Source organism: Macrotis lagotis, chromosome 4 (assembly GCF_037893015.1).
Source record: "Macrotis lagotis isolate mMagLag1 chromosome 4, bilby.v1.9.chrom.fasta, whole genome shotgun sequence".
Lineage (NCBI taxonomy): Eukaryota > Metazoa > Chordata > Mammalia > Peramelemorphia > Peramelidae > Macrotis > Macrotis lagotis.
The window spans coordinates 227,401,691-227,422,623 of NC_133661.1; the positions used below are offsets into that span (position 1 = coordinate 227,401,691).

Here is a 20,933-nt window from a genome sequence, read left to right on the forward strand (position 1 = left end):
TCCATTTTTGCTTCTACTTCCCTTACTTGATTTTCAAAATCATTTTTGAGTTCTGTCATAGCCTGAGCCCAACTTCTATATTTCTTGGAGTTTTCAGATGCAGAAGCTTGGATGTTCTCGTCTTCAGATTGAGTATTTTAGTCTTCCATGGGACCAAAGTAATTGACTATAGTCAGGTTTCTTTTTTTAATGTTTACTTATTTCCCCAGCCTGTGCTTGGTTTGGGGGTGCTTCCTGAGCTTTTGAGTATTATTGGGACACCCCGCAAGTACCTCAGTGTGTGAGGCTCTGACTGCTCTCCTGGTCTGGGGTGGGGGGCACAGACTGCCACCAGGATCTGAATATGGTTAAATCTCCAGAGTCATGTCCCAGGGACAGAAGACAGACCCTGGCAGTCTCCCTCCACTCCCTTATCTTCTGTGGGCTGAGCACTCAGGGCACAGCTGCCAGATGGCTCTAGCTGGGTGGTTCTGTGGGCCTGCTTCTGTTTCCTTGGATCTTGGCTGCACTGAGGGCTGTGGAGGGTCATACTGGCCTGGGTTTTGTGCTTGATCTGGTAGAGTCTCTCTGCTGATCTTCCAAGTTGTGCTTGGTGCTCCCTGGGGTTGAGGGCAGGAAACTCATTTCTTTCCTTTTTGATTAGTGCTGTTTCTCATATCTAGAATACCATCACTTTCTTTTACTTATCTAAAGCATTTCTATTTTCTAAAACATGTTCAAATGCTATCTGAACTCTCCCTTTTCCGGTCTTCTTTCATTTTTATGATCAAGAATCACTTCATTTAGAAATACATTTTTTTTCCTGAATATTTCCTGAATATAAGGGCTTGGATCACATCTTACCTTTGCCTGCCCTCCCTATAGTGTGCAGAAGAATATTGACATTAGTAGAGATTCAAAAGAATTTGCTTATGAATTAGTGGTAAAATATGTAAAGAGGAGAGGTATAAAGGATAAGGGAATGTTGAGAAGAGGCCACAACTTATTGGAAACAATCAATCTTACAGGCTATAAATCCTGACTTGGGATGAAATAGGTAAAGCAAACTGTGAGATGGAAGAATATTAGGAAAGAAGAAGTCTGGAAGAAGTTGGTGGTGGGTGGGATGTTGTAGGTGAAGTTGAGAAGCTAGGACCCACTAGAAAAGTAGGGAATAATCATTGTCAACTTCTCAGATGAAGACCTGGGGGAGAGGAAGAGAAACATAGAAGAATAATATAAGTAAATGAATTACTTGGGTAATTACCATGTTTCATCAGGTAGCCAAGACTGAGGGGGAATTCTATTTTTATTCCAACCAAGAAGAGAAGATATGAAGTTGTGAAGATCTTAATTAGCATGACCACCACCATGACCACCACCATCATTTTTACATTAGTTATCATTGGATTTTCAGCAAAGAGAATTGTAGAGACACAGATTCTTTTGTGTCAGAATTTACAATATGAAACAAGCAACAATAAGCTGCACAACTAAATACCTTATAAAACTAAATAAAAGTCATGCATCATGTTTGTATATGCATACAGATTTCTGATATCATTGGTATAAAGCAGTCCCAGCAATGAAATTTGTTGTAATAATGCAGATTGTTCTGCAACTCCTAATATTCTAGCCCTGATAAAGAGTTAAGTGAATCACCCAGGGTCACATATCCAATAACTCCTAGCTCTAGACCTTAGTTATCTCCAGTCAACACATAGCTCATGAAAAGGACCACAATGATTTTATCTTCCCCATCTTCTCTATCAAGTATTTTTGAATATACTGACCTCCAAATTCACACAAATGGAAGAAAACTCAAAGATCTTTTAGCTTAATTTTAACCTCAAACTGAAGCATGATTTCTCTCTACAGTCTTGTCTTGTAAGGTCTATAATTAGAGAAAGAACTTATTGTCTGCTGAGGCTCCCCATTACATTTCTGGATGGCTCTTGTTGGGGCAGATGGAGAATTGCATTTGAAATCTGCCACTCTATAACTTGTATCTGAATGCTAACCTCTAACCATGGTTCTGTTCTCTGAAGTCACAGAGAATGAGTCATTTCCCTCTTCCACATTACATCCTTTATTAGATATTTGAAAACAGTATGTCTGGACTGAGTTTTATCTCCTTTGGAGTAAATATCCCCCTTTCCTTCATTTGATATTCCTGTTCTAATCATTTCTCCTCTAGAATGGTCACTGTGCCACCTCCCAAAAAGTATATGGCTATAATATTGTAGGGCAGGAGTTGGGAGAAAGAAGTCTAGAGCTCTCATTCCCATTCTTATGAGGTATCACCTTTAAGTTCAGAAATGCACAAAAACAGAGATATAGGGAAGATGGAGAATATGAGATAAAAGTTAAATCTTCTGAGTCTGATATCATGGAGGACAAATTCCATGTTTCTCTTGTGACCCCATAAGAGAACCTAAGAACAATTCTTATAATCTTACATTTGGACACTAAAAATATATTTAGTTAGCATGATTTCTTTTGGTTTGCAAAATTATTTCCTCATAGTAATTCTATCAAATATATACATTCCTCCAAAACCATGGGGGAAGATGAGGTTAGGGGAACTATAGCCAAAAAGTCTATCAGTGACATATAAAGAATAATAAAAACAGACAACTTAATAAAAGTGGTAGCACAATTTTATACATGTCAAATGATTAAGGAATACATAAAAACTACAATAAATAGTAGCAGTATTCAAGGTCTCAGGTTGCTCTTCAGTCTATGCTCCAGGGCCAATAACTCTTTAGCAAATTGGACAACCTAGAGCTGGAGGCCATGTTAGAAGGTGACCAAATTCCCAAGCGTCTAGCTCCTAATATAGTAAAAAAGATATATTAGAAATATGACACTTTGAAAAAAGACCTGAAGTTTGCTCATGGATGTGGGCATTGAAAGGGTTGTAGCTTGTGTATAATTGTGAAATGGCAGTTTTTTAAATTTTCACTGATTCTCAATGAAGAAATAAAGCAAAAGCAAACCAAAATTCACCTTACTCTCAAAATGTTTTCTAATAAAAATCAATTACAATGGAACAAACTTGAAATTCCAAAGCAAGCATGTAGGTAGTAATTCATATAAACCCTATAAATTTCCATTTCCAGATAAAGAAACTGAGATTCATAGAGATCAAATGACTTGCTTGCTCTGACCACCCAGCTATTAAGTGTCCAAAGTAAGGTTCAAACACAGGGCTCCTGATCTGAAGGTCTATTCTCTCTGTTTTGCTGTGTGTGTGCCAATGATTATGTGAAGCTACTAAATAGTAAATAATAATCAATAAACATTTATTAAAATGTTCCTATGAACCAGGTACTGAAGATACAAATAAAAAAGAGAGTCCCTACTTACAATTGAATGGGAAAAAACTAACATACAAAAGGAAACAGAAAAGGCTGGTACCTAACAAAAGGGCTGAATTTGGAAGAGAAGATGGAAAGTTAGAGAAATCCCAGAGTAAAGCAGCCAGGTGAGAAATGTCTGAAGTCAGTTCCTTCTTTTAATGGAAGTTTTGAGGTTCATGGCTACCTAGGCCAATGGAGATGACACTTATCAGTGGATAACTGTAGTTAAAGATTAACGGTTTGGGGGGGGGTGTTGATAGAGCATGAGAATTTACTTGAGAGTAGACTAGGATGAGGAACAAGAAATTAGGGATTGAGAGGTTCTTAAAGATGGAGTTCCATCATCCTATCAACCAGGGTAGGAAAAAAGAAGCTGGAAGGCCCTTTATTATAACCACTTCCACTTGAAGCAGGGGAATTTTGGGCCCAGGGAACTGTTGTAACTCTTTTGTATTGGAAACAAATCTTACAGTTTTTTTGTACTGTTCTGTGTCTTTAATCCTGAACACTAGACCATAGGGAGCCACAGTATGGTCACCATCCTGGGGTCGGGGGCAGCTGACACCATTCATGTGCAGTAAATGTTTATACACCAGGTATTGATTAAGCCCCCACCATTGGCGTATATACAGCAGATGCTACCACACATACACCAGGTGTTATCCATTCCTTAAATGCTTCCCTGTTCCCCTACCACAAAAATATATTTAAGCTAGGTTTGCTCTCCTTTTCTGATGTGACTTGTCTGGGCTTCCTGTTTCTTTCCCCCTTCCTTTCTCTAGGCTAAATCCATGGTATCCCAGCTCCATGCTGTTGAACCCTTGTGGTTCCAAATCCATGTGGTTGGATCCTACCTTCTTAAAAACTCACTTTCTTTAACTTAACTAAATTCTTTGCTATTCTCCTCCAGCTGTTTCTTCTTTGCTTAACTTGGCTATCCTCTTTGCTATTATCATCCAGCTGTTTCTTCTTTGCTTAATTCCACTACTTTCTTAGAAACTCACTTTTTTCCCCAGCATGTAACTCCCTCTTATTAACTTTATTACCTCAACTCATCCTCTTTACCTCATCACAGAATCAAAACTTGATTCCCACATGACTACTCTCCGTCATTAGAGATCAGTGGTTTCCTGCCTCCACATTAGCCTTTCTTTTCCTCAGCTTCTACCAATCAGCCTTTCCTTTAAGCCTCTTTCCTTTATTTCAAAACTTTTTCAAAGAACCTAATTTGTAAACTTTTGTAATACCTTGTAAACTTTTGTGCAGCCTTTGGATTAAAGTCTAAGCTTTTCTTACTTCCTTGAAGTAGAGTTTGGTGATTTTGTCACCCAAAACAAACCACCAGTGTGCCCCCTCAGATTTTCCTGCCCCAATTGCTCCAGCAGCACCATCATGCTCCTCTTGCTTTTATTCAATAGTTTCTTATGTTCAGGTATGTGGCAAAGAGAATTGAATACACCCAGATCCTGCTCTTTCAGAGTTTACAATGAAACAGACAATTCTAAGATGAACAAATAAAGGTCAACCTATAACAAAATTAACTTGTGCAAATCAGCCATGCACGGAGGAGAGATGTGAAAGGAGGGGGATGGAAGGTCTAGTATTGTCACAATCAAGAAACTTCCTCTAACAATGCAATTTAAATACTTATGTGGAGGTATGGGAGCACTAAGGAGTTAATTGACTTAAGCATTCTTAAATGGAGATGATAATATTAAATTGACTTACTGCTCAGTGTTTTGAGGAGAATGTGTTGTGAGATAATCCCAAGGAATGGTGGTAGAGCAATGACATGAGATTCTAATAGATTTTGACTTATATTCTGATATCTTGAGAATGACATGAGTACTTATTCTTTCTTGTGTTTTTTCTTCCCCCATTGATTCTGATTCTTCTTTTTTATCCCCCAAGGAAATGAGGTTAAGTGATTTTCCCAAGGTCACACAGGTAGGTAATTATTAATGTCTAAGACCAGATTTGAACTCAGGTCCTCCTGTCTCCAGGGCCAGTGCTCTATTCACTGCACCATCTAGCTGCCCCAACATGATGATTTTTTAAAGGAAAACCCTCCCCTTATTTTTTGTCTTCTTTCACTTCCATCTCAGTTTGTTCTCTGAATTCCCTTTTTCATTATCTAGTTTCTCTATCATTTTCCTCAGCAGAATGATTTCACTTCCAATAGAACTGGCACCCAAATCTTTGGTTTAGCCTTTTCCAAGATGGGAAGCTTTGGTTAGCCAGCCCATCTATAGGAAGAGTGTTAAGGGTCTCTGCATTATCATGATAAGTCATTTGCCTTTTTCCTCTCCATATACTAGTCTCTTGTTAAGTCCTCCCTAAAATTCCTTCTTATCCTGGGAGTCTTCCTTATTCTAATTATTATTGCCTTTTCCTTTAGATTTGCCTCTTTTTACATCTTAGTGCTTAGCACATAGTTCTCACTTAATAAATGTTTATTGACTGATTATTCATTGATTTATAACCTAATTAATTATTCATTGATTTTAACAGGAACATTGGAATTTCAATTTTAGTTTCCAGTTTTCCAACCACACAAGTCACAAAGGATTGTTTTCCAAATTTCCCAAATAGAGTATAATATAAAATTAGCAGCTTCTATATTAAAGGATTATAGGGATTGGGATATGATATTATAGAAGGTAAAAGAACTTGGATTACAAGCAAGAATCAACTATCCAGCAAAACTTAACATAGTCTTTCAGGGAAAAGATGGACAGTCAATGAAAAAGAGGAATTTAAAACTTTCCTGATAAAATGACCAGAGCTGAACAGAAAATTTGATCCTCAAATACAAGTCTCAAATGAAGCATAAAAAAGTTAACTAGGGGAGGCAAATCATAAGGGAGTTAATAATGTTGAATAATTTATATTTCTGCATGAGAAGATGATACTGATAATTCATAAACTTTCTCATTTATCGGGGCAGTTAGAAGGAGCCTATGTAGACAAGGTACATATGGGAGTTGAATATGTAAGTATAATATATTAAAAAGACAGTGTTAATGGGTGAGGAAGGAGATGTACTGGGAGAAAGGAAAAGGAGCAGTAGAATGGGGTAAGTTATTTTACATAAAAGAGGCAAGAAAAATCTTTTGTAGTGAAGTGGAAGGGGGAAAGGTGAGGGTAGTGAATGTGACTTACTCTCTTTGGAACTGGCTCAGAAAGGGAATGACAAACACATTTAAATGGGTATAGAAATATATCTTACCCAAGAGGAAAGCAAGAAAGGAAATGGATGGGAGAAAAGAGAGGGGGGATAGGTGATAAAAAGGAGGGAAGATTTTGGGAGGGGGTGAAAGGAGAGAGAAGAGAGACAGGGTGAAAGGAGAGAGAGTGAATAGAATAAATGGGGGTGGGGGGAATAGGATGGAGGGAAATACAGTTACCAATAGTAACTTTGGGGAAAATATTGAAAAATGTTTCTCTGATAAAGATCTCATTTCTCATAGAGAACTGAGTCAAATTTATGAAAAATAAAAGCCATTCCCAAATTGATAAATGATCAAGATATATGAACAGTTTTCAGATGAGGTTATTAATGCAATCTATTTAAATCATTTTTTAAAAAATGTCCTAACCCACTACTGATATGAGAAATGTGGGTTGGAATAATCCTATGATACTACCTCAAACTTACTGAATTGGCTAATAGGATAGGAGAAAATATGTTGTAAGAGATGTGGGGAAATAGAGATGTTGATGCATTTTTTGGAGGAGTTGTGAAATGATTAAACAATTTTGTAGAGCAATTCTGAACTATGCCCAAATTACTCTTTGGCCTAGTGGTGCCACTGCTAGGTCTATATTCCAGAAGAGATGAAATCCCTGGTAGCAGGGAGCTGGAGATTGAGAGATTGCCTAGCAGTTGGGAAATGGCTAAAAAAATTGTGGTATGTGACTGAGATGAAATGTTGTTCTCTTATGGGAAATGATAAACAGGATGCTCTCGATAAAAAATTTACATGAGCAGGTGCAACGGGAAATGTACTGTATACAAAATGACAGCAATATTACAGGATAATAAGATGTGAATGATTTATCTTTTCTCAGAAATGCTGTGATTCTAGAGAACTCTAAGGATTTATGATAAAAGATACTATCCATCCCAAAGATAGAGTTGATGGTGACTGATTACAGATTCAAGCTTTTTTTTCACTTTATTTTTCTTGAGGTTTCTCTTTTTTAGGGGGGAGGGGGTTACGTTTACTTTTACAACATGACTAGTGTAATAATGTTTTCCCATTCTACATATTTTTAGCCTAAATCAAATAACTTGCTTTCTCAATGAGGGGGAGTAGGGTGGGAAGGAGTGAAATTGGAGCTCAAGGTTTTTGGAAGTGAATGTTGAAACTTGTTTTTGCATGTAACTGGGAGGGAAATAAAATTAAATTAAAAAAAAATTTTCCCAAATAGGGAACAATCACTTAGTTTAGCTTCTTTCTATCTTGAGATCCTTGGGGCAAAAAGCAAATCACATGTAAAGATTGCTTCTTGTATCTATCACTTCTAGAAGAACATGAAACACAGGAATCTTCACAATCACACCACAACCCCCAATTCAGAAGATTCTATCTCGTCATCTGATAGTTCCTCTCCACTCACCCCTGTACATTATGTGCCCAATTCTAAGTCTAGCCTTCTTTAACCAGTCTTCAGCTCATGGCTATGACCATACATTCCCCACAGTCCTGTAGTAAGTGTTAGAAATGAAACCCCAGAACCTACTTTTAACAGAGTGGAGTGTTTGGTTTCTAATAATGAAACATTCTGGAGTGTGAGAAATAGGCACCCCCCCACCCCCACTCCCCAATGAGGGGGCACACTGAACAGAAACAAGGTTCAGTCTTATATATAGTTTGGAGAGTCTTCCTCCTCCCTTCAGAGCCAGGATTAGTCCTTGCCTTCAGGGGTACACTCTAATCACCCCATACCACTCTGGATATGTTTCTTTCCTCTCTTGCCTTATGATGCATGTTATGTTAATGAAACTCAACTCTCATAGAGGGTGTGTAAGTTAATATGTATGAAGCTTATTAAGCATGTGTGCTTGTGACAGGTCAGAGACCTTCTCCTGACCCCTGTCCAGTTAGAGTTGGTTTGGATATGAACGTCTTCAAGATGGGTTTAAAGAATTCAACTAGATATTTAATTGTTCAGCATGTTTTACCACCTTTCTTATCTTGTTTTATATTCCTGAGTCTCATCAATCAAAGGCCCCCTGCTTTTGTAACCTACAGTGTGGTAATGATCTGTAGAAACTAAATCCACAGCATTCTCTCACATAAGTGTACTTCAATGTTTTGCCCCCCAGAGTCAGAGATCTCAGAGATGAAGGAAACCTTCAAAATCTTCTTGTCTAACTTCAATTTGAAACATGCATTCTCTTTTTTTTAAAACACAATTATAAATTCAGAGTACTTCCCTCAAAAAAATATCATAACACATATAATACTTATTTACAAATATACATATACCCAAACACAATGCACACACACACACACACACACACACACACACAATCGCATCCAGAACAAAATCTCTCCATAATCTGCTACTGTCAGAGCAGCAGGGAACAAAGTTAATTTCACCTTTTAGAAACTATGCACTAGTATATATGGATAACCTATATTAATTTGCTTCCGTGGTGGAGGGGGGGAGGAAGGGAGAAAAATGTTAACTTAAAACCTTACCAAAAATTATCTATGCATGTAGTTGGAAAAATAAATAAATAAAATATTTTTTAAAAAAGAGGTTTGCCGTACCTGAATTCAAATCTGGCCTCAGACATTTAATAATTACCTAGCCATGTGGCCTTGGGCAAGCTACTTAACCCCATTGCCTTGAAAAATCTTTTAAAAAAAGAGGTTTTTGAAATTGAGGAGAAAGCTTTCTAAAGTCCTTTTAACATAGAAATCTAAAAATCTTTCAATATATTACTAAGAAATGACACTATCAATAGTTAAACTTGACCTTTTGATGCTTATTAAAGTATTAAAGATTAGAAGTCTTAAATACTTGTACAAAACTTTTAAGTATACCGAACATGAAGTTAATATGGTCAGGAAATCTCTTCAGACAAAACTTGGAAATTCACTAACTTTCTAAGTCCTTTTAACTCATTTGTTTTTATAAAACACACACAAATACATGTGTATACATTATGTGATGATTCAATGCTCACAAAAGAAACGCATGAAAGATCAGTAAAAGGGAAACAGGCAAATAGATCACTTCTATTGACAAGTACTATTAAAATCTTTTCAAAATCAAGAGTAGAGTCTAGCATATTGTAAAACTATAGGCTTATAACTATAGGCTGTTCCAGCTTTAGTCTGTCTAGATATGGCCTTCCCTTTCCCTCTCTAGACTCCATGATACAATCCCATCCTACCAGGTCTACAGCATGACTCGTTTTACTAGCAATAAGAAAAAGAAAACAATCAAAATCAGATTCTGATGATGGGTCTTCAAAGGAAGGACCCAAGAGCAATCAGGCTAGGGTTGCATGTATTAGGTTCTTCAGAGAATAATACTTGGCCCAGACAGGACAAATGAAAAACAAAGGATAAAATTTAAAGAAAGACAAGTTGAATATTTAGGAGGTGAAAGATTTACAGAACTCAAATACTACATTAAATTTGTAGACTATATATATATATATATATATATATATATATATATATATATGTATATATATATATATATATATACATATATGTTCTCATTGCTGTCTGAATTTAAGCCTTCCTGAATATATAAGCTTTCTTATTACTATATCAATATATATTTTCCTCCCTAAATTCTTTTAATTTTCACTCTATAAAAATATAACTTACAAAACTTCGAGGGCAGGGATTTGAGTCCTTACATAGCCCCAGGACCTAGTACAGTGCCTTGTATATAAAAAGTGGTTAATAAATGGCTGCAAAATTGAATTTGTTCTATAACTGATACAAGAAGCACAAATCCCTAAGCATATACTTTTAATAAACCAGTCTACTCTCAAAAGCAACCCTTTGATATGGCAAAATAAAAAAAAAAACTAGAGGCTGCTTAAATTGTGGGACATTTTCATGGAGAATATAGAGAATAAAGATGTTTAAGAGCTCTCTCCAGCCTTAGGATAATCACAATATGTTTAGGTAATTAGTGTTAAAGATCAAAATTTACCACTTGCTGGTAAGATCTTATTGCAATCTTTGAATGGTAAGACTCTTCAAAATATTTCATTATAACATGGAATTTCAATCAAATGCACAATTTAAATACTTCTATTTCTTGTAATCCAGGATCCTGGTCCTAATTCTGTCACAAGTTGTGTCAACTTTAAGTAAATGACAGTATCTCTAAACTTTACTTTTTTCATTTGAAACATGAAAGTCAGTACTGTTAGATCTTAGCGATCATTCTTCTATGGTTCTCTGAAAATGTTATTTCAGGAATATCGTTTTGTGTACAAATTCCATGGGTTCTTGTGTGGTCTAGCACTTTAATGGGGGGAGGAGGCCCAGAAAACAGAACAGCTCAGTCTTGAGAACAATGAAAAGAAAAAGTATCAGTGGCTACTCTGCTTTGCTCAAGGCTTTTATCTATCTTACAACTGAACAGAGAGATCTACTGGACTGCAGTAAGCTGAGAGAATAATGTTAAGATTAACATTTGTGTTTTCAAATTACCAACTTTGATTTTTTTCCCCAATCAAACTGGGTTTTAGAAACTTTTATCAACAATATGAATTTCCCAGGAACTTGAAATTCTTAACAGCTTAGAAAAGAAGGTTCATATTTACATCATGCTCAGTTAGGACCCTCCTTTCTCTCAACCACTGTATTTACCTCAACCAGTGAGACAGGAGGACAATTAATTATCCTGTGTATTTTTCATTCAGGTGAGTAATTTCTGAAAAACTGTTAACCACTGACAGGCTCAAAAGAGACTCTTTATTAAAAACTGTCTAGTCCCAAAGATGACCTGCTCAAACTCCAGGTGACTTCACCAGGAATGGAACACAAGCAAGAGGGGACATATATGCTAAGATTATTCATGAAGTGTAGATATTCACACTGATGTCTGGAACCCTGATATGGCTGGTTATCAGGTCTGTAAAATTCAAGTTAGCTAAAAAGCTATGCCACAAAGATTTTTTTGACCGTCTGAATTGATTTCTTACAAATAGGACATGGAGCCTTGGTCTTCTTCAATCTTTTGGCACAGCAAAAACAAACCACCAAGTGAGCAGTCCTCCCATGAATGATGTTCCCATCTCGTGGTCTTTTCTTACTCACACAATTTGCATGGCTTAAAGAGATTTTTGCAATTTTCCATAGCTGCTGTATCTGTATTCTTTTCATAAAGGTTCTCTGACTGCTCCCCTAGGCTTGAAATAGTCTCCTGGCTTTCAGAACTCTGGGCCAAATCCAAGAATTCCACTGAGCTGCAAGGGTCCAGAAGTTTGGGCTTTTCTTCTGTCTTATATGGTTCTTTGGGTCAGAAAAGAGGGTCAGAGATGGTTCTTCAGCAATCAGGAATATCAATTACTTGGTCATCTTTCTTTGATTGCAGGCAGGGATATTGGACACAGAAAGGGAAATGGGACAACTGAATACCAATCTTTTCTCAATGCCCAGCATCAAAAACAGTACCTTTTTCTTGGAGTGTTAAACTTCTCACCATTGGAGCATTGCCATTCACCATCAGAGGTAACTTCTGTATCTGTATCATCACTTGAACACTGAGAGTCCTCAAGTTCATCAAATATCCTAACTTCAATCAACTTTTTTTGACCTCTTTCTTTCCTTCATTTGCTCAGTATCAGGAGCTTCAACTTGTACTGCAACATTCAGGTGCTCTGATCCTGACTTGTTCAGGAACCACAAGTCATCTGTAGTGTTCAAAACAATGTCCTGATTTGTCTGTAAGTCAGTCGAGCCATTACTTCTAGGTGTGTAGTTGTTTCTTAAGTTTCCTAAGAAAAACCAAGGCAGGCCTCTACATCCCATTCCTCGAACATAAGGTCTAGCCTAGGTGGCTTGTTTGGGGTTAATTTTTCTATCAAGTCTTCATCTGATCTTGGATTTTTGCATTTGCATTGTGAGGTAGACAAAGCAGGAGCACCACCTTCTTCAGGTTCATTCCTGGGGTCAGAACTTCCTTCTCTACTTTGCTGTAAGAGTTGCAGTAACCAGGTTCTTTCTTAGCATGCCATAAAGGGGGCTTGGATCTTTCACAGAGAAGCTTTGAAGTTCTAAGAGTTCTCCTAAAAGATCTCCATCACAATATACTATATGTTGTTCTTGCTGTTCATAAAACTGTTTCACCATTATATACTGGCCTGAATAATGCATGACCTCTTTTACTGTGAATATTTCACCTTGTGCACCTGCTGCTTGCAAAATTTTTAGCAGTGGCAATTTTGGTCATATCTGATTGACTTGTTCTGGTGAAATCCTGAAAGCATTTTCAGATGCTGAACAATCTGCAGTAGAAGACAATGACATTTTGGCAGTGAAGTTGCAATCTGTAGGCTTAACCTATAGCACCTCCGTGGACAGTTGTCCCAAGCAGACAGACTCCTGCCCCTCCTGGGCACTGGAGGTTCAGTTAGAGGTCCCACAGCCTCCACTTCATCTGCCACTTCCTCCCTTCCCCTTCCAAATATGAAACATGCATTCTCTCTCCACAATCTCCTCTTGGGAGACCTTCAGTAGAGAGAAAACTCATCATCTGCCAAGGCTCCCCTTTATATTTCTGGAGGGCCCTCTTTAGGGGGAAATTCCATTTGAAATTTATTTCAGTTACTTCTGAGATATGGCCTCTGGACCTGATTCTGCCCTCAGGATTATTGTTTCAAGATATCACCCTTGGAATGATAGTGGTCCTCTGTGAGAACAAAGGATGAACAACAACAAATCTCTGGAATTATGCAATAGATTTCCTCTTTCTTATGAAAGTTTTTCAGTATATGACAGCATTAGGTCCTTATCTTTCCTGAGTAAATATCCTCTGTTCTATGAACTGATTTTTGCTTATTCTAAATTGTTTCTCCTCTCCTAGAATCATTTAAACTTGCCAATATCTTCTCTAAAATGTGGCATTTAGAATTGTATAAAATATCCCATTTGTGTTCTGAATCATGTGGAATGAACAATGATTATACTCCAAGGCCCTTCATTGATACCCTTGACTTAGGTTCAGTCATTATGAGATTCTGCTAGTTTGGTTTTCTTTGGTTTAATTATGGTGGCTGGCAGCACTGGCTCAACAAGAAGATAGGAGATGCAATGGATAGAATCTAGACCTGAAAATAGGAAGATGTGAGTTCAGATTTGGCCTCAGACCTTTACTAGCTGTGTGACCCTGGACACATTTAACCCTGTTTGCATCTGGAAAGAGTTGGGAAAGGAAACAGCAAACATTCCAGTATCTTTGCCAATGGAACTCCAAATGGAATCACAAAGAGTCAAACATGACACATAGACTTACTTACAACTTACTGTCCACTAAGACTCCCCAGGTCTTTTTTTTTTTTACATGAACTACTCTTGGGACATATTCAAGTCATATGCTTTCAGAAATTCCAGGTTCTGTTTGCTTATCTTCCATATCTAGAGGGTAAATTCCACCCTGAAACTCTCATGGCCTTTGGATTGTCATCTCCAGAGATGAGTCCCACAGCATTTAATATAGCAGCAAGAGACAGTCATTAGATCTTGCTGAATCTTCTCTCTGATCAAAATAAACCTCTAAATTTGGCATGATGAAACCCTTGATCACTGTTCTCCGACTATTGCTTTATAGGACATAATGCAGAGGGAATCAAGAATCTGTGAGTAGGACAAATGGGAAAGAGTTGTTTGGTTGGGGTAAGTGGGAGGATACAGTCAAAGAGAGAGAGAGAGAGATATGTACTGAATTTCAGATCATAGATTCTAGGTTCTAATTCCGACTCTGCTCTACCACCCCTGTGACCTGGGACAATGCATTTAGCCTATTTTCACCCTCTACCTCCATCCTAAATCATCTCTAGAGAAGCCAGAGCCAGATTAAAATGTAATTGGGAAGTATGTAACAAAATAAAAATATAATAAAACACAGATATATTACATTTTAAAAGAAAGTCAATATGCCATCTATGAAGATCATTACATATGGATTAAGAGTTCTTGTTTCTATTTGACTTTGATACCACTGCTCTAGGGAGAGGGACATCAAAGATAGGGCAGGACTCTCAACAATATTTGCCTTTGGCACAAGTCTCTGTTAATTTATCGAAGGTGAACTCATTTTGCTAAGAGAAATGATAGAGGAAATATACAAGAAGAAAGAAGAGAGCAAGGAGAGAGAGAGAGAGAGAGAATTGAAGAGGGAAGTAATAAAGATTTCCCAAAAGTTACGATGGCATCACCAAAATACCAGATCATAGGTCAGAGTCTATGAGGTTCTCAAGGCATTGTTCCACCATCACCCCCAACACATTTATATGGCAGGTGTCAACCCCCCCCCACTCAAAAAATTAATTATAAGGGTACATGTTCCATTATTCCTAAGGAATTACTCTCTTGTCTCTAGACTCTCTAGTAACCCTCTAGTTACAAGGAAGTTGATGGAGATGAAAATACAGATATAGATAATCATTGATGCTGGGAATGGGAAAACTAGTCAGGGTAAGAACAGGAATAATAGGGGGAGGGTTGGAGCAGCTTCATATGACACTGAATCTCCTCCAGGGCTATACAGAAGGAATAGTCAATGCAATATGGCTGTGACTGTATGTTAGGAGGCAGAGAGAGGTGTTGGATCTTGGAGGGAAAGGGAGGTGGTTCCTAAGGCCTTTTAACAGTTCTCTTTGTTATTATTCTATGCTTATAATGCCGTTTTTCAGAGAATACCAAAATCAGATGGGGGGAAGAACAGAATTTAGTGGACTGAGGTCAATAGCTCCCATTCCTATGTATGTGGGTGTCACCCTAAAGCTCAAATATGTATTTGAACTTCTAATGAATAGAAACTGGGGCCTGAGGTAAATGTTGAATCCTCTTTGGGGTAGATATTATGGAGGACAAATCACATGTTCTTTGTCCCCTAGTTACCCTGAGAGAAATATGATCAGGAGGAGAGAATACTTGGCCTAACCCAGGGGTTAATTCTTAAGTTTTAACATTTTTGCATTAATAATAACTTACATTTACATAAAACATATCGTGTCTCTGGGTATGGTAGAGACCCAAATACTACTATGAGTTGATAAGGGAAAAACAATAGTGCCCTTGCTCAGTATGGGCTAGCTTCTTCCAGGTAAAGGATCAAGATCTTGGCTGAGGGTCAAAACTTAGAGGTAAGGACATGGAAAAGAGTAGGGCTTGTTTGCTGCAGAGGCTAGAATGCATATGGAGTGTCTTCTGATCTTCCTCTCCTACCTCTAACCATGTTTTCCCCCTTTTCTACCATTTATATTTATTACAAATCATTCAATTGCTTTCTAACCCAATAAATTCACAAAAACACAAACCCAAGTATGCTTCTTTGGGGAGGTGTTGAACAGTGACTGATTTACTAGCCTAAAAGGTTCAGAAAGACTTCTTGCCTCTGGGCTTCAGTTTCCTTATCTGTATATGAGTAGGTTGGGATAGATAATGAGGTTATCTCTTCCTTTAACTCCTTTACTCCTCTTTACTCCTCTTTGATCTTTATTTCTACAGTGGAGATAATGGATTGAGATTCAGAAAAATGAAAAACATTACCCTAAACTGAACTACTCTTTTTTCTTTTGAAATTTCTCCTGTCTGATTCAACATGCCTTACCTGCCAAAAGGAAAGAATTAGGCATTTTGCTTTAAGAGAATACCCTTTTCTCTTAATAACGTGTCCCGATATATCCCAGCACTAAGAGCAAATAGATAGTGGGAAGGTCAAATATTTGAAAATGCATTTTGCTGTATTTCAGACAGATCATCAGACTGTGACTTTTTGGACATTTTAGCTGTGAACTTTGCTTGCACAGCATCACCGAAGGATCCTGGAGGTATGAATATGACAGATGAAACTTCATTAAGTTCAATAAGGAAATACAGGTTTGGATGCTCCTGCCTCCTGCAGCTGACCATTATCTATTCCAACTTACTCATTTACAAATGGGAAAACTGAAGACCAGAGGAGGGAAGTCATTTTTCTGAACTTTTTTAGGATAGTAAATGGGCAGCAGATCCAGGTGCTATGAATTGGGCCAAGGCTAATCTTAAAGAAGATTGAATTGAGACTTTCCAAAGATATCTAGAATACTGGAAAGCTAACTTGGACAAGTCATGGTAATCTGTTTATATCTTGTCTTGCTCACTATGACTGGGTCAGTTCAGGGGACATTTGGAAATACTTCCAATAGAGGGTCTGAAGAGAGTTCATGGTTTCCAGCCTTTTTTAAGACCATTTCTCCCACTTCCATTTTCACTAACTAAGGAACAGTGGAGCTTGAAAAGGTAAATTCAGATTCCTTAGAGTCCTCTTTTGCTCTATTGGAAGGGATGTCTAATAGGTGGGGGTCTCTCTCAACTAAGCATTGTGTGAATTACAGGGAAAAATTGTGTGGCAGATAATCAGGAAGATATAGGGAATAGAAAACAAGTCTTCCACCGTAAGACTGAACTCCCTATCCAACTGTAAGACTCTCTGTTAAATAAAACTTAAAAGTTTGAAGAGAAACTCATCTACCACATTCCTGAGCATCACTCATTTAACCACTGATGCATACATCCTCTACTACTGGCAGTCAGGTTTACTCATCACCCAAGTCCAAAAATAAAGTCATTCCTATCTCTGTACCTGAAAGCTGGACCTGGAGTCAAGACAATGTTGCTCAATAGTTTCAGTCATGTCTGACTCCACCAGGAGTTTTCTTGAATAAAATACTGGTGTGATTTGCCATTTCCTTCTCCAACTCATTTTATACATGATTTTTAAAAACAGATCATTTATATTTAATGGTCAAGTCACTTACCAATACTCAATACTCAGTCAAGTATAGAATATCAGAACTTAGTGAAACAGTTGCATTGTTACAAGAAATCTTTCTAGAACTACTGTAAAACAATGAAACCATAGAAATGGACCTAAAAATGCTCTATGACTTTTACTTCATTTTACATGGACATTTATTTGTCCAACTTAATGTTGTTTATTTCCTGCTGTAAATTGTGAGAGGACAAGATCTGAGCCTATGTAATTCTTTTCTAGAGCAGCTTTCTATCCAGTGAGCCACACTGTTTCTCAAATAAAACATTACTAAAAAGTAAATATATTCATGTTGGGGCTAACTGAAGTGTGGTACAAAAATGTGGGTATAATTAGGATATATGCAGTAAAGAGCTGAGGGTAGTCTAAGGAATTCTAATTTCAGACAGCGTAGAGCTAGGAAAGCAGTTCATTCATCCTGCTCAAATTGGGAAAACTTTTTGGAAAGGGTGGAATTTCAAGAGCAGTAATAATGATAGATGGCAGTTGGGAGAAATTTTCTGGAAATCTGGGCACCAGAAAGGCATCTGGATAATAGGAGGGGGACCATATGAGGGCTTTGATCAGTTGTGCCTAAGTAGAGCAGAATGTGTCCCAATTGGGTCAATGAACAGGGAGTGGGAAATTGACACCTGATCTTTTTTTTTTCCCAAGGCAGTGGGATTAAGTTATTTGCCCAAGGTCATACAACCAAATGTCTGAGGCCAAATTTGAACTCAGGTCCTCCTGACTCCAGGGCCGTTGCTCTATCCACTGTGCTACCTAGCTGCCCCAGCCCTTGCTCTTTTCTAACTCAAGACATGATGGCTGGTCTAAGGTAGAGAAAGAGTCAAATAGAGTATCCACCCTTCCAGAATAACTGCCTCCAGCCATTTTGCAATTAATCTACTTATTGGAGGTACAAAGGAAGACTTCCAGATCCCTCAATATTTTCTCCACTGGCAATTTTCATAATTCTTTGGCATTAGCTTTTATTATTGGGTGGTGCAGTGTTTATGATGTTCAGTTTGGAGTCAGGAAAATAGAGTTCAAACACTGTCTAAAAAGAGTAGAGCATTGTTGTTCTTGAGCCTCTACCATTATCTTTCCCATACATAATCAACCCTTGACTGCTTTAGTCTTTAAAATAGGGATTTACTATTGATTTTTTAAAAATAGATGTCATAGTATTAATTGTGCAAGTCATTTAATTTTGTGGGGATAAAGCAGGCCTAATTTCATATAGATGTTAGGTTCAAATGTATGGAAAATTCTTTGCAATCCTAAAAGTGAAATGTAAATGCTACCTATTATTAGGTAATATTAATTCTCCCCAGGACATCAAATATAGGATTAGAGGTAGGCAAAATAGGGCTACTATCTAAGGCAGGGGAGGGGAACATCTGGTCTACTGGCCATATAAGGTCCATAGTCTGGCACTGCCACAGCAACTGCAAGTGGGACTGGAAATTCAATGAATCCAAGAGATTTTTTGTTTGACCAAATATAGCAGGTGAATGATATAAAAATTCAAATGGATCTTGGCAAAAAAAGTTCCCCATCCCTGGTCTTAAGGCATAATGGGCAGAGGAATCCAGTAAGGAACAATTTTCTATGAAATTTTATACTTTGTAAAATATTTTCTGCCAAAAATTCCCTCATTTATAGCATCTGTACTAAGTAAGTCACTTATGTTGCAGTGAGAGTTCTGTCTTCCTATGAATGGGAAAACATTGAAATGGCTTATCCTGGTAACCTAAGGGGACTTTTCTGATATCTTTCTTTTGGTTCTTTTCTTGCAGAGATGATGGCTGCTACTCAGTCTTCTTTACAGGATCACCATCAATGTCTTGTCATCCATGTCCTCAGGCCTTGGATGTTACCCCATCAAAGCTCAGTCTTGGGACTTCTATTCTCTGTCTAAATTAGTTGTTCTTAACTCTGGTCCATATACCCCCCCTCCCAAGGATGGTCTGTGGAAAGATTTCAGTAGTTCCATGGATGGAAAAATAAATACATTTTTGTTTTCACTAACTTCTAGCTAAAATTTAGGTTTTTATTCAATTATGAAGAAGGCAACAACAATTATTCTGAGGGCGGCTAGGTGGTGCAGTGGATAGAGCACCAACCTGGAGTCAGGAGTATCTGATTTCAAATCTGGCTTCAGACACTTAATTACCTAGCTGTGTAGCCTTGGGCAAGCCACTTAACCCCATTTGCCTTGACAAAAAAAAAATTATTCTGAGTCCATAGACTTTACCAAATGCCGAAAAATGTCCATGACATAAAAAAAAAGGTAAAGAACTTTTGCTCTAAATAATATTGGCTCCCACATACCCAACTACCAAAAGTCTAATTTCCAAAGATAAATTAAGAACTCATTGAAATTTATAAAAAAAGGCAATTCCTAAATTGCTCTAAGTATATCAATAGACCAGAAATCCATGTTATCTAAATCCATGCTCCAAATCACTACTAATCAGAAAAGTGTAAATTAAAACAATTCTGAGATTCTTACCTTATACTTGTCAAATAATCAAAAAATTTGCCAAAGATTTTGGTAAAGATGACAAAAAATGAAATGATAATTTTTGAAGGGGTTATGAGAAAGCATGCACATTGATCCACTGTTGATAAACATGTGAGTGGTTAGAACCATTCTGGAGCACAATTTGGAATTACATACATAAAATGAACAAATATTGCATATGTTATGCCCAAAAAGAAATCAGAGAAAGAAGAATATGTCTTACACAAACAATAATATTCACAGCAGCTCTTTTTGTGGTGGTAAAAATAACCTTCAAAAACTAGAAAATAGGGGAAGTTCATTAATTGAGGAGCAGCTAAATAAATTGTTAGCATATAAATGTGACAGAATACTATTGTAACATAAGAAATAGCTATTTCAAAAAGACAATTAAAGACTTGTATGAATTAATGCAATGTGAAGTAAACATGACCAGAACAATTAATACTAAGACATCAATATTATAAAAATCAATAGTAAATCCCTATTTTAAAGACTAAAGCAGTCAAGTGGTTGATTATTTATGGGAAAGATATTGGTAGAGGCTCAAGAACAACAATGCCTGATTCTTTTTAATCCCTGAGGTGAGAACTAGTTAAGTCACCCACTAGATTTCTACATTGATAGAAGATTCAAGAAGATTCAAGATGAATGTGGCCTAACAAAATAATGACAGTAACTGTGGGGCCTTCAAACAACTGACTCTGTGTTATCCCTTCAGCTTCACACATCAGCATATGCCCAAACTTTGTTGACAGATTTCCAAAGAACTCTATCATTGCAATCCCCTGAATGAGACTAGAACTCTAGGCCCCCAACCCAAAAAAAGTCCATGACATAAAAAAGGTAAAGAACTTTTGCTCTAAGTAATATTGGCTCCCACATACCCAACTACCAAAAGTCTCATTTCCAAAGATAAATTAAGAACTCATTGAAATTTATAAAAAAGAGCAATTCCTAAATTTCTCTTTCCCCTTTCTAACTTGCAAAAATCCATTCCTTTTTCTTCTTGGATCTTGTGACTTCCTCATATATCTATTTGTTTTTGTTTACTA

General features: G+C 37.3%; 2 protein-coding genes and 1 pseudogene across 2 annotated transcripts in view; 1 reads left to right on the plus strand and 2 right to left on the minus strand.

Moving 5' to 3' along the window:
* KCNK13 (potassium two pore domain channel subfamily K member 13) overlaps nt 1–20,933 on the minus strand; it is a 205,563-nt gene that overhangs the window by 48,272 nt on the left and 136,358 nt on the right. The gene's annotated exons all lie outside the window — the stretch shown is intronic.
* LOC141522250 (protein Mdm4 pseudogene) lies at nt 11,287–20,311 on the minus strand (annotated as a pseudogene).
* Nucleotides 14,050–20,933, plus strand: part of LOC141522253 (zinc-alpha-2-glycoprotein-like) — a 30,084-nt gene continuing 23,200 nt past the window's right edge. The window contains exons 1-2 of the mRNA XM_074235518.1: nt 14,050–14,190; nt 16,309–16,386. Of these exons, the coding sequence (XP_074091619.1) occupies nt 14,169–14,190; nt 16,309–16,386 (100 nt within the window). The 5' untranslated portion in view covers nt 14,050–14,168. The remainder of the gene's footprint in view (nt 14,191–16,308; nt 16,387–20,933) is intronic.